This window comes from Podarcis tiliguerta (assembly GCF_965153285.1).
Source record: "Podarcis tiliguerta genome assembly, chromosome: 9".
NCBI lineage: Eukaryota > Metazoa > Chordata > Lepidosauria > Squamata > Lacertidae > Podarcis > Podarcis tiliguerta.
In genome coordinates, this window is record NC_139542.1 from 20,682,560 (window position 1) to 20,697,400 (window position 14,841).

The 14,841-nt window shown below is 42.7% G+C and overlaps 1 protein-coding gene across 2 annotated transcripts; it reads right to left on the reverse strand.

Annotated features, from left to right (window-relative positions):
• Positions 1-2,722: 2,722 nt before the first annotated feature.
• On the reverse strand, positions 2,723-10,533 carry DDIT4L (DNA damage inducible transcript 4 like). 2 transcript variants are annotated; one of them, XM_083456853.1, is made up of 3 exons: positions 10,419-10,533; positions 9,627-9,768; positions 2,723-6,118 (listed from the first exon to the last, which is right to left on the reverse strand). In XM_083456853.1, exons 2-3 carry the CDS (start codon positions 9,712-9,714, stop codon positions 5,634-5,636), a joined length of 573 nt encoding a protein of 190 aa, XP_083312979.1. In that variant the 5' UTR covers positions 9,715-9,768; positions 10,419-10,533; the 3' UTR covers positions 2,723-5,633. The 2 variants fall into 2 exon arrangements, with proteins under 2 accessions (XP_083312979.1, XP_083312978.1); XM_083456852.1 differs by having other exon boundaries at positions 10,134-10,498.
• Positions 10,534-14,841: the final 4,308 nt, after the last annotated feature.

Here is a 14,841-nt window from a genome sequence, read left to right on the forward strand (position 1 = left end):
CATCTGCACCTTCTTGCAAGTGTGCAGCCTTTTAAGTTTCACTGAATTCTTCTTCTGGGGAAGATTGTGGTCTAGGAAAACAAAATAAATGACACCATCAATGGGAGGCTGGGCCGGTTGATTTCAGTTGGAGAAGGGCCGCCTCGTTGGTGGGAAAGTCACTTCTGCAAGTAAACATCTTTTGAAAACCAAAATAAGCATGAGGGGGATGCATTAAGAGTCTTAAGAATCCAAGTGCTTATTTTGGAAAGGTCTAGATGCGAGGGTGTTCTACACAGACAGAATGTTCAAGCATGTCTCAGCAAACAGGAAGCTCTTCGTTCAGATCTCTGTGTACTCCGAGATGTGTACTCCTTATTCCAGGCCTAGGAAGCTTGTTTAGCCCAAAGTGCTTAAGAGCAAACTTAAGAACAAGCCTTGCCTATCAAGGAAGCTTCCATGCAATGTAAAAGCTCACAAGATACTTGTGACTCAGGCCCCAACCACCCTCGCTCCATGTTAATGTTTCCAGTGTACTGATGACCCTCACCTTGCAATATCACTCCTACAAGTATGCAGTTCTTCCCAGAGTTGCTTTCAGAACAGTGTAATTCCATTAAAAGGTGGAGGATCTTGAGAAGTGAAGACTGGGCAATTACAGCAAATGGAGCACTGCTCCACCAACCTCGGTCTTGATTCCTCCAAAACCACCTGTGCTTTCTTCATAGAATCATAGCATTAGAGAACTGTAGAGTTGGAAGGGACCCCAAGGTTAATCTAGTCCAACCCCCTGCAATGCAGGAATCTCAGCTAAACATCCAGGACAGATGGCCATCTATCCTCAGCTTAAAAATCTCTAACGAAGCAGAGTCCACAACCTCCCAAAGGAGAACATTACACTGTCAAACAGCTCTTACTGTCTGTTAGTCCTTACTTACAACCAGTCCAGAGGGTTGTTCTGTCTGGCTGTGTGCTTCCTTCTCTTTAGGCTCAGCGCTGCTCTTGTTAATAGGAACAAAGCTAAAATTAGTTGGCTGTACCTGTCTTCACCAGCCATTAAGCCCATTGCTTTCCACTCCACCAGTCCCAATGGGACCCAAGTTGGTTTTAAGTGTAAGTATTGTTTGCAGAGTACAGGTTGGAAAGCAAGTTAGCTTCTGAGAAAACTGTGGTTGGCATATGGATATAAAATTTTACTAAGCTTTTTCTGTTGCTACTCAGACAGGAACTATATTAGCAGCTATTCTGCAGATTCCAAAGCCACATCACAGAGTTTCCGAGAAATCGCCTCAGTTTCCAAAGCAGTTTGTCATATAAGGCTCCCATCCTCAAGCCCCAAGACCACGGTGGATGTAGAACAAGTTGCATGGTTTTCCAGAGTCTAACAATATGTTGGAGAGGGGAATTAAGTATCAATGTATGATTAAGAAGCTTAACTTTGGCATAGCTTGTGGTTTTGAAGTTTCAATTATGTGCAAAAGAATGTATGGCCACTCAGTCAAAATTTGCATTGTATGTTTTAATGAATGGAAGCTCACTCTGTACCTAGAAATACACCTTGTCAAACACAGGCTAGTTAGGTTTATTTCCATCAATTTGAAGAATTCAGATCTCCCTCTCCCTCTATTTTAAGAATTTAATGGGGTATTTCTGAGATGCGGAATTTCTGCTCTCCTCTTTCCCACCTCCATTCTGCGTTTCAAAAAGGTGAATCATGTGTAAGAACAGCCAGCAGGACCATGCCAGTGGCCAATCTAGTCCAGCATCCTGTTCTCACAGTGGCCAACCAGATGTCTATGGGAAACCAAGGAGCAGAACATGAGCACAAGAGAAGTCTCTCCTCCCATGATTTTCCAGGAACTGGTATTCGGAAGCATTGCTGCCTCCATATGTGGAGACAGAGAATAGCCACCATGCCTTGTAGCTGTCAGTTTGCATTTCTTGGTGCAGAAAGTATTGATCTGATGTGTAGAGATATTTCCTATTCTACTTAATTCAAAAGGGTTCTGAAAGCAGGAGGTTAATGATGTTTGGGTTATACCTCCAGAGAAGCTGAGTACAGCTGGTTTAAACTGGTTCTCTTATCTCTTCTGTCAAAGCCATACTGACTATCAAAGTAGGGCCAGAAGGAGCCTGGGTTTCACTTTCCCTTTCTATCTCTTTTCCTTCTGGTGTGGTTTTCTGTACATAGTATGCTATAATGTTAAGTTATAGTAAGTTTAAGTTAATTACGCTGCAACTGGATTTCTTATGGACAGTGCCAATCCTGAATGTATTGGATTTGTGACCATTATGCTCATTTGCCTTCAGTAGCAGTAAAGCTCTGATGGAAGAAATACAATTCCTTCTGATCTATTTTGTGGGAATCCTGGAACATGTTAAAGTTTTTACTCTGCTAACTATACATTGGAATCTACTCTGGATCAATACTGAGTAGAATTTCATGGCAGTAGCCACTGATAGTACTCTCCTCCATAAATTTGTCTAATCCTCTTTTAATAATAATAATAAATTTTATTTATATCCCGCCCTCCCTACCCAAGTTGGTGGCCATCACTGTCTCTGCGGGAGCAAATTCCATAGTTCATCTGCCCTAAGTTCAGCTTCCACAATTTCTAGTGTTATGAGAAAAACTTTTCTGCAACGCTACATCCCCTTCTTCATTTTGGTGGCCTTTTCCTGAACTGACAGGCCAGGCACCTTAATTCTTCTCGAGACTAAAGAAAAATGAAAACCCGAGATCTGAGAATTAAAAATATACCTTTATTCATAAGACAGACTTACATCTCCTTCCATAGGAACCAACACTTTAAGATCAATGCTAAGACCATAACAACAAGGCAATGCAAGAACCAAAAACATTTTGCAACTTCAAAACAATTCTGGCATCTGCATCAGTGCAACATCCACCCATACAAATGGCGGCCATTTAACACCAGAAGGTTAACAGAGGTTTTAAGTGCATTGTGAGTTTAAAATGGTCCTAATAGCAACAAGACAGAAGTTCAGTAGCTGGTACAGAGAAATTGGCCAATTTTTATTCCAATGTCAGCAATTTAAAATTTAGTGTTCTGCAACTTATCAGGCAACAGAGACACCCCTTTCTCTGCAATACTCCCACCCCCCTGCCCAGGTCTATTAGTCTTTCTGAAATATATGCCATGTACATAGACGTTTGCCCCCCCAATAATAGCATTTGAAGGAAATCAGGAGTGTCACCTGTAGAAGCTTCCAAGATCACCCCTTTTTCATTGCATATTAGCAAAATGCTAAACTAGTACAGACGCAGAAACAAAAATTCCTGTGGCATTAGACAATGCTGCCTACTATTCCCACTACAACAGTCTTTTCTCAATATCCCTCTTTCTCAAGGTCTATGTATGGTAGGATCTGGTCCCTCATGAAGTGCTTTTTCCAAGGAAAGCCACGAATCCTGGTATGTTAACATGGCCCATCTGCACGAACAGCGCTTAAATCTCAGCGCTGTAAGCTATAGGAGTGTAAAGCCAAGAGGCATTAAAAAAAGACATTCAGTGCAATACCATTGCTTGACACAAGCAGCCAATTTGATTGAATGGGGGCTAAAAGAGTGGCAAACCTCACCCCCTCCAATGTGATTACTGGGTTTCTGAAAGGACAGTAATGGGCAACTTAATAGCTGGGCTCTCTTAATAGCAAGAGACGAAAGCTGAAGGTTTGGCATGACCAAGAGGAAAGACCTCCATCCCAGCACTTTCAAGGGAAAGAAGCCTTTCATAGCCTTAAAATTAATAAGGAACATTTTCCTAATGCTGCTGAAGTAGGGGCACATCCTTGACAAAAGGATTATGGAGACGAGAATACCAAGAACCACACATATATGTTGCTCTTTGGATCATAGATGGCTCATGTCTGGAGTACGCATGGGTGGCAAGTCAGCAAAAATAAAAAATAAAAAATCTTCAGCTGGCCTCTCTTGCCCCCATGGCCATATAGATTTCCCCTTTAGCTAAGCCAAGAAACTCTAAGAGGGAATCAACAGTGAACATCAGATTGGGTACTCCTTTTTAAAATATCCTGTTGAAGGAGAAGCAAAGTGTTCCAACTAGTCTGTGGTAAAGCAGCCTTCTGAACCTGTCAACTATGAATCGTTTGTGGGACCATAATAAAGTCAACTGGCTGTGGTTTTCAGATGATCAAGTGGTCACTTGAAAACCAGCATTATTTTAGACATCACCACCACTGAAGGGAAGACCAAGAAGTGGTTGTGCAAGTTGTTATTTCACACAAAAATGGAAGGCAACTGTGTACTAGAGCAATAGCCCCCCTCTTTTTTCAGAAATAGATGTGAGGTAGGTCAGGTGTATCGATGGACACCACCAGCACTTCTTCAATGAGACAGAGTAAAAAATAAATGCAGCATTTAGTGCCAAAAGCCATCTTCAGGAGTTCTAGAGAATTCAAAATACACCACGTTTCAATTGAAATACAGTGCAGTTGTTACTGACACTTTAGGGAAACTATTTTAACACAAACCCTTCCATCTGGAGGATCCCGAAGGACAGAACTATGTTAATTTTTGTTAGTCCCCCACAAAATACTAGCAGGATGAAATTGAAGCTACTGTTGTTTTGCCACCCAAGCCTTAACTTTTCATTCCAGGATGGGGAATCTGTAGCACATCAGTTGTCGTTGGATTCCAGTTTTCATCAGCCTCAACCAGAATGGCCAATGACCTGGGATGATGGGCGTTGTAGCCCAGGAACAGATGAAGAACAGGTTCCCCACGAAGACTTTAGTTCCACCTCCTTCCAATACTTTCTACCTCTGTGTTTGGTGCTACAAACAACAATTGGAAGCATGGTTCCTATTAACACAGTGGTTGCTGAACTACAACTCCCATCAGCCCCAGCCAGCATGGCCAATGCATAGCTGTCATCTTACAGATTTGAAAATAAGGGACCAGCAGCCTCGAAAATAAGGGATCAGCAGCCAAAATAAGGGATTTTCCGGGCACAGGTATGTTCAACTTCTGAGCCCTTCTGAGCCAAAGGCAGAAAGCCCAGCCACCAGCCAAACGAAGCCTCATCAATAAGGGACAACAGTGGGACATGGTGCTGGGATAAGAGACTGTCCCGCCAAATAAGGGACACTTGACAGCTATGGGCCAATGTCCAGGGATGGTGACCTTTGTAGTTCAGTAACACCTGGAGACCCAAAGGTTCCCAACTCCTGTATTTATCTATTTATGTCAAAAGGACACTGCCAGCTATTTTTGTTCTTTGAAGGCTATAAAGGCTAACTTCCCCTAGTTCTTCTTAAAGAAGCTGAATTTAGAGAACTTAGTTTTTTTCTTAAGGAAAAAAAGGAAGGTGGGAGTCAAGAATGCCAAATTGTTAACAGGGAACATTTAGTATAGCGGCTAGCAATAAGCAGCAATCATGTTGGCTATTGGGACTCTCTGGTGCTGATCAAGGAATGTTTCAAGTATCAATAGCTATGTTCCTTCTCATTCTACCCAGTACCAAGTAGCTTTACCGAGGTTTAGCTAGCCTAAATAGAGGGCATCTGTGCAAAAGTCGCAATCTTCTTAAAAAAAAATAAATCATATTTCTAAGGGTTTCAGGCTCAGTTATTTAAACTGTTAAAAACAGGTGTTTTTGTGTGTGTGTTTTTTAGCATTCTTCAACAACTGTTTCAATCAAGGAATACAATTTTTTCTTAATCAGACGAAACCCAGGACTGAGGATCAGAGTACGTTTGATGCTCGAAGTGAAGCAAGCTCTGGGGAAGAAATCCCTGAAACTCGGCCACGAACAGCAGTCCTGTTTGAACACCAGCGTCAGTTCAAAAGTAGGAACGACAGTGGGGTCATAGACAATCTTATCCAGCTTTTTACACACATTTCCTGTTTCTAAGTTGACGTGAATGACACACCCCCTTAAGCCACAAGGCTCGGTGGAAGAGAGACGCAAGACGTCTTGGGCTATCCTCCTGGTTAGCTTCTCAGGGACTAGAACCTTAGAGCAACGCAGTTTAGTCTGTTTTGATTTAGACAGGCAGCTCTCCAGCATTCTAACTAGACTCTGACATTTCTGTTCCTCAAACACCATCTCATTAAAGTTGGGCTCGGGCACTACATAATCCCAGTAGTCAAAATCTGTAAAGGATAGGAGAAGAGGAAAGAGATTCTCAGTTACCGGGCAAGATGCCAGTCAGCCACCACCTGCAGTATCAAATAATTACAGCAAGCCAAGATTTCAGATATTATATATAGTGTGTTTGTTGTCCCCCCAAGCTAATGTAAAATTGCAGCTAGGTCTACTGTATCTGCTGCCAACAAGCAACCCCACTTTGACTTCATGCAGAAATAACAGTTTATTAAATTGCCTTTCCCTTGACAAAGTTGTTACAACAGAAGAGTCATGAAGTGCACTGCAACCAGGATATGGCCCTTTTGCCACTAACAAACATTTGATTATTTAATAAAAAGGAACAGAAGAAGATGTTAGTAGAAAAACACACAGAGATGACATACAAGACTCCTAAGCAAGTGACCCAATCATTCTTTTCTTAATAGATTACATTTGGGCAGGCTGTCAGAAGTTGAGCCAAATTGCTTCACACACACACACACACACACACACACACACACACACACACGAAGCAACTTGTTTACCTCTCTAAATTAAACATGGGATGAAAGTTAGGCACAATTTTCACCACATCTTTTTATGTGGCAAAGAGAATAGCAAGCAAAACTGTAAGGCTGCAATCAATTTGAATTAATGTTTTGCTGAGTCCAGTTGGATGAAAAGTTATTTCTCACCTATAGGAAAGCTTCAGTTTTGCTAAAAGGTATATGTCAATCCATTGCTAATATTTATGTGCAAATTTAGGGATGCAAGCTTCACTTGCTCTATCCGGTCACTAAGCTGGTGAGGAGGAGGTTTAGTTTTCATCAGTAAACATGCTTGTTCTTCTTGGGGCTATTTTGATTGTGGCAGGATAGTTTTAAAAGGGGATGGAACTTTTAGAAATATTTCAGGTAGTGTTTCAAGAAAGGGCTGTGTGGTAGCTATTTTACTTCCAATAAGCGCTTAGCCTGCAGATGTCAAATATAACGTAGATACTAATAGTCTGGAAACTATTGAATTAGTTTGATAGCTCTGCTAAAATCACAACCATTTATTTAGTCCTTATTCATTTTGACTTTCATATTAGGATGCATGCTGATAAAAATAGTGCTTAGAAAATGAATTTCATGGCATTATTATTTTGGTAAGCAATAACGTCTCCAGTCCTTGGGTTTAAGGTTCTCTGCAAAATTTTGTGTAGTTTTGTTTTTGTAGGACACATTCCAAGGACCAGCCCTAAAAAAATCAAAGTTGATAACGAGCTGGTGTAAAAAATAAAAATAAAAGGTATGATTTTTCACCATAGTTGGTGAACACAGCCATGTTGCTGGTTTGCAAAATGTCATCTATTGGTTGTGGTTAGTGTTCAGAACAGTTTATATGGTGAACTCTCCTGGATCAGTCCAAAGGCCCATGTAGTACAGCATCATGTCTTCTACAGTGGACAACCAGATGCTTTGGGAAGTCTACAAATAAGATGGGTGGATCCGGGGAATACTGTGGTCATAGTGTATCTTGAATTCAGTAAGGCTTTTGACAAAGTCTTCTGCAAATTCTTGCAGAGGAGCTGGTAAAATGTGGGATGAATAAGGTGGATTTGGTTGACTGACCAAAGTGCTCACTAATGGTTCCTCATCATTCTGGAAAAGAAAGAGGCAAGTGGGGTACCTCATGGTTCTGTCCTGGGCCTGTTGTTGTTCAAAGTCTTCATAAATGACTTGGATGAAGGAAATGAGGGGATGCTCATCAAATGTGCAGATGCCAAAGTGCCGCAGAACTGGCATTAAAGATGACCTTAACAGATTGAAGACCTGGGCCCCAACTAACAAAATGAATTTCAACAGGGAGAAATATAAGGTTCTGCACTTATGCAGGAAGAACCAGATGTACAAATATAAGATTTAGGACACCAGGCTTACCAGTAATACATGTGAGAAGGATTGAGGGGTCTTAGTAGACCACAAGCTTAACATGAGTCAACAGTGTGATGCAGCAGCAAAAAGGGCAATGCTATTCTAGGATGCATCAACAGAAGCATGGTGTCCCAATCAAGGAAAGTAACAGTACCACTTTATACTGCCTTGGTCAGACCACACCTGGAGTACTGTGTCTAGTTCTAGTTTAAGAAGGATATTGACAAGCTGGAATGTGCATAGAGGAGGGCACCAAGGTCTGGACCCCAAGATTGGTTGAAGGAGCTAGGTATGTTTAGCCTGTAAAAGAAGAGACTGAAAGGAGATAGGATAGTCAACTTCAAACATCTCAAAGGTTGTCACATGGAAGATGGAGCAAGCTTGTTTTCTCCTGCTCCGGAGGGTAGGACCTGAACCAATGAATTCAAATTGCAAAAAAAGAGATTCTGACTAAACACCAGGAAGAAGCTTCTGGTGGTAAGAGCTCTTTGACAGTGGAACAGACTCCTTAGAAAGGTGGTGGACTCTCCTTCCTTGGAGGTTTTTAAGCAGAGGTTGGATGACCATCTGTCTGTCTTTAGCTGAGATTTCTGAATTGCAGAGGATTGGACTAAATGATCCTCAGGGTCCCTTTCAACTCTACAATTTTATGATTGTGTAACCATGCCCGGGGGGGGGGGGGAGAAGTACTTCTTGTCTGTTTCAGATTCGTGAGATGACCAGAAGTTCTAGCATTAAGAGAGAGAAATCACTCAAGGCATTGAAAGCAACCTATTGAAACAAAATTAACAAGTCCATCAGTCCCTTGTGGATACAATTTTTCTTCAGAGCTGTCACAAAGCTATAGCTCAGTGGTAGAACATCTGTTTTGCATACAGAAGGCCACAGGTTTGAGCTCCAGCAACTCCAGATAGGACATCTCCAGTCAGTGTAGATAATACTGAACTAGCTGGACCAATGACCTCAGTATAAGGAAGCTTCCCATGTTCCTGTCAGGAAAACAGTATGCTTTTCCCATGAAGATGTGATTGTCTCCAACTACTTTGTTTGGCGTGATAATTTGGGCACAGCACACACAGCAAAAAGTTGCTAAGAGTGTTGCGCAATGTTTTGCAAAGGCCTAACAATAGTACACTGTTCAGTTCTTGCAGGCTAAATGGGGGGGGGGGGGATTTGCTGCTTAACATGCAGTTGAATGACCAAACCTCAGGGCTGCTTCTTGAAATGAAGTCTGAGATCCATTCCACACATGCTACACACATTTTGCATAATTTTCCATGATGCATCCACAAACAATTTTAATTCGGTGTGAATCTCATCATCATTTTGATCTTTCTGGAAGTTGAAATTAGGTGGGTGGGGGGAGTGTGATATCCTCCAGCTGTTCACACTAGCTGACACCAAGTTCAATTTTAGGGTCGTTCATAAACCAACAAACTGCATGAATTATTATTATTATTATTATTATTGCAGAAGACTTGTAGCCTAAGGACCTTTCTGTGTGTATACATGCAAGCCCCAAAACACAATTGCAGATCTTGCATCACAGCCTAATGGAACCTGGGTTGCATTCAGTTAGTAAGTGTGGCATTAACCACCAGCATCTTAACCCACTCACCAGTCACGGGTGCAGGCTGAAAGCGTTGCTGGATCAGTTCAGAGATACATGCAGAATTTTTAATGTTTAAGCTGCTGGTTGCCACCATTCTGAAGAACAATTGTCCTTGCCACCAAGAGGCGGGCTTACCTCTCTGGGTTAACTGAAGAAGAAAAAAGCAAATATAGTTTATTGACAAGCCATTAGAAAATAAAAAGATAGCAGCACACAATTCTCAAAACTGGAAAAGCTGCAGCAGGAGAAATTTGATATGCATCAGACCACAAGGTATTGAAGAAAACAATCTATGTGTTATTTACAATCCATTAGCAGTTTAGCAGTTTAAAGTCTGGGCGGGGGGGGGGGGGGGGAGAAGAGAGTGAAATCAAACACTTATTTTTTAAAGAACACTAGAGAATTTATTTGTTTTTGTTTTTTTTAAAAAAGGGGGGAGCAGTTCACAGGCAGATTGCAGAACAGTAAACACAATCCATTAATTCAGCCCCCAAGACAAACAGCTCCTCTTACCTGCTGAAAATGTCAAGTAAAGTGCACGGAAATTTTAATTTTCTAGAAAAGCAACTTCAGCTTTCAGTGGAAATCACAGTTTTTAAATAAAAAGTGTAAAAAAAGGAAGAAAAGAAACACGACAACAGCCCACCTAGGTATACAAAAAATAATAAATAAGTGCAAACTTCCACCCGTTGTTCCACACCACCCACCCTTCCTCTCTCTCTCGTACTACGAGAGCGACTTATATATACAGATATCTATATATATATATATCTCTGCTACCCGCGCCCAATGCTCCACCTCCTCCGCAGGTCTTTGGGGGCAGCGGCAAACTTTGCAGGCGAATCTCTCTCGCCATTGGCGGCTGCGTGAAGGTGAGTTGCGCGTCGGGGGAAGAGGAGCAAACAGCCTCTTAACTCAGTTCACCCATGTGAAAGAAGAGATGCGGAGCGGCGGGGGGGGGGGAGGAGGCGAGCTGATCACTGGATTGGTCAGATTGAATGTCAGAAAGACTTGGGAGAGAGGAAAACATCGGTCGCCTGACCTCTCTCTCTCTGTCTCTCTCACACACATTCCTCCTTCTCTGTCAATGTTTGACTCACAGCAGTGTTTTGATCCGCTTCTCTCCTTGCTTTTTTCTGCTCCCTTGGTTGCGCACGTGTGCGTGTGAATGGGTGACGTGATGAGAGCAAGTGGCCGTATCCCCGCCTCTGCCCACCCCCCGCTCCCGATGGCCCACTTGTTTATTAGTTTATTGATGGCTACATTTAAAGCATGTATGGAAGTGAGAGCTGGACCATAAAGAAGGCTGATCGCCGAAGAATTGATTCTTTTGAATTATGGAGCTGGAGGAGGCTCTTGAGAGTCCCATGGACTGCAAGAAGATCAAACCGATCCATTCTTATGGAAATCAGCCCTGAGTGCTCATTGGAAGGACAGATCGTGAAGCTGAGGCTCCAATACTTTGGCCACCTCATGAGAAGAGAAGACTCCCTGGAAAAGACCCTGAAGTTGGGAAAGATGGAGGGCACAAGGAGAAGGGGACGACAGAGGACGAGATGGTTGGACAGTGTTCTCGAAGCTACCAGCATGAGTCTGACCAAACTGCGGGAGGCAGTGGAAGACAGGAGTGCCTGGCGTGCTCTGCTCCATGGGGTCACAAAGAGTCGGACACGGCTAAATGACTAAACAACAACAACATTTAAAGCCCACCAAATCCCTCAAAGGGGCACACGTGGTTTTCACACCCAGCCCCCACAACCCCCTCCTAATCCTCATCACAACCCAGTGAGGTAGTTCAGGCTGAGAGCTGGTGACTGCCCCCCCCCAAAGTGAGCTTCATGGCCAAATGGGGATTTGAACCCAGGTCCTAGCCTGGCACACTAACTCAGGGGTAAAGACATATTTCCTTCTGGCCAATGGGATAGCTCAGTCAGAAGCACATGAGACTATCTCAGGGACATAGGTACAAGCAACAGGGTTCCTTCCTTTCTTACTTTTTTGAAATAATTTTTATTTGGTTTTACAAGAATAAAATTATAACAATACAAAATACATACTGTATCCTTATTTAGAGATTCCTCCAAATCTCTGGATTTCCCACCTTCCCCTCCATGGGTCCTATTGTCAACTTTTTCAACTGCATATTATTCTGTAATCCATATTTTATATCACTTCATTTTGTCCACAGTGTTTGCTACGTTACAAAGTATTATTGCAATCCTTCTAATGTTTTCATCTGCTTATGGTGGTCTCTCAGATAGGTTACAATCCCCCCCCCCCATTCTTTATTAAAGTTTTGGTCTTCTTAGTTCCTGAGCTTTCCAGTCAGTTTTGCCATTTCGGCATGTCCCAACAGCTTAGTTTGCCATTCTTCTCTGGTAGACATTGTCTTCTTTCCACCTCTGGGCTAATAACATCTGTGTGGCTGTCGTTGCGTACATAAAAAGTATTTTCTGCTCCTTTGGAATATTGGTACTTACAATTCCTAATAGAAAAGTTTCTGGTTTTTTTTTAAAATAAAAGTTATTTTAAACATTTTTTTCAGTTCATTATATATCATTTCCCAGAATGTTTTATTACCTTACATGTCCACCACATAAGATAAAAGGTGCCTTCTTTTCCTTTCTCTTTCCAGCAGGTATTTGTACTTGAAACAGGGTTCCTTTCAACTCTATGATTCTAACATGACATTTTCTATCTTGCAACTCTATTCTGATTGCAATCTGCAAAATATGTGTGCACAGTGGGATCCCTAAGTGTGCTAGTGTCGGTTGGCATCGGTTGGCAGAATAAAGCTTATGAAGCTCCCGAACGATGGACCAGGAGGGAGAGAACATGCCAGTCGGGCATGTGTCTCTGCCAGGGTCCTATTCAAGGGTAGGCTGAACTCCTGACAATTACCTTGACAAAGGAAATGGTCTGACTGGTTCAGTGGCCTCTTCTAAGCTTTCTCGATACAGAACCACAGGCCTTAAGGGACCCACGAATGCCATCCACACTGACCCCCACAAACCTATAACAATACCTTTTTCAGCAGGTGTGAAAGAGGGCTATGTGATCCGGTGAACAGAGCATGACAAATTGTTCCTCCTCAAAATGGTGAAAGCAGGAGCAGGAGGGTCTGGGAGCAGGTGAACTTGCTCAGAGCCGAGAAAATAATTGGGGGAGGAAGGAGGTATATGCTAGAGTGCAATTATTATCAGGCAAGTGTCCAGATAGCTCCAATTAAACTGTGTTGGGGAGATCTCAAGCATCTGCCTCTCCAGAAGACTGCCCATCAAACCCACCACGTAGCTGAAAGGAAGAGGTGGCTATTGTTTTTAATTTTGTTTAAAAAGTTGAGGGGGAAATGTAAAAGAACAGGGCTTGGCATCTTATGTGATTTTTCTGCCTTTAAAAGTAAAGCTCTGTTAAGTGGTCAGTTCAGCGGTTCATTAATTAAAACTTCTCTGCCAGTTTGATTGCTGCCTGGAACAGCTCCAAGAGAGCCTAAGTGATTTGTTTGTGGCTCATTAGCCTGATGGATTAATGTTTGTCTGGCAACCACCTTTGCCCAACATTCTGCCATAGGAAGAAAAAAAGCAGTCGTCCCCCAAGGCAAGCTGCTGGCTGCATTAAGTTCAGTGGGTTTGGCACAGGACTCTGCCACTCACTCCAAATATACTGTGGAACAGCTTGGCTTGGGGGGAGATCACAAAGCTTCACGTGGGGAGTGCATGGCATGGGATGGAAGACAAATGTACCTGTACCAGCTCCCCTGGAATTAATCCTGTAGGAAGTAAAAACAATATCTGGGCTCTTCTCTTTCAGTGAATGACACTTAAAGCCCTTCCAGATGTATGTTTTACTGTGTATTCCTGACGATTTATGCTCATAATTGGTACAGTTCTGCGATCCACTTTCAAAACTGCAAATGTTTCAGTGCAGATATACCACTCTGTTTCCAATCAGTGCATGCCCTGTCATATCCTGCTGAAATCCTGATACTTTTTCTGCCACTAATGTTCCAGCGGTGTTAATTTTTTTGGGTGTGTGCATGTGTGTGCAAGAGCGAACCTCCAGATTACAATAATGCAGTTACAACTAATGAAGCAAAGTGATGTGTGGACACTCCAGTACAAATCCGCTACAAATACGTCAGTAACATGGTGTAAGAGTTGCGCGCTCATCTCGCTTTGTTGGCCAAGGGAGCCGGCGTTTGTCCACAGACAGCTTCCAGGACATGTGGCCAGCATGACTAAGCCTCTTCTGGGGGAACCAAAGCAGCGCATGGAAACGCCGTTCACCTTCCTGCCAGAACGCTACCTATTTATCTACTTGCATTTGATGTGCTTTCGAACTGCTAGGTTGGCAGGAGCAGGGACCGAGCAACAGGAGCTCACCTGTTGCGGAGATTTGAACAACCGACCTTCTGATCGGCAAGCCCAAGAGGCTCAGTGGTTTAGACCACAGTGCCACCCTCGTCCCTGGTGTAGAAACAATCAAAAGTCTGTAGCGCACCTTAGCCATCACTGCCTTTGGGTTCCTTATTATGAGCCAAAGTGATGCACATTGTTAAATTGTCACAATCAAGTGGCCAGGCCTTTTGGGGAGCTGTGTCATGTTTGAATGCTCCCTTGTTTTGGGGGTGGCAGGATCTCTGCATAAAGCAATATTGCATGTCGTTTAAAGAGCTCAGCTTCTTTCGGAACACAATATTTTTCTATGGGCAGAGAAGGTGTCCCCTGCCCTTATAGGTTAGGAGTCACATACAGCCCTACACCTGAATGCTGTAGTGATACAATGCTGGAGAAGCTTTGCCATTTGATTTGTCTGGCATGTAAACTGACCCTAACCCTTTAGCTTCAGATTTTAAGCACATGCTCAATAACTTCAGTGTATGTAAAAGTGCTTAAATGTCTGCTCCTTATTATTGCTATTTTTCAGAAAAGAAACCACCCCCAGCTTCTTCTCATATATTCCTCAGATGCTGCATTTGCCACCATCATCCCTGACAGCATGTTCAAGATTTTCTTCTTTTCGATATCATTGCTATGTCAAGATGTGAAGCACTAGGTCAATTACAGTCTGTAGCCAATCTCGCTAGAAAACATGCCCCTTTGATCACAATCCCAGCTGCTTTTCAGTTCTAAGCTGAGAAATTGTTGCCATAGTGATCCTATTCTGCAGAACACATTCTCTGAACTCAGCATCATGCTATAACAATGTCTGCTCTTACTGA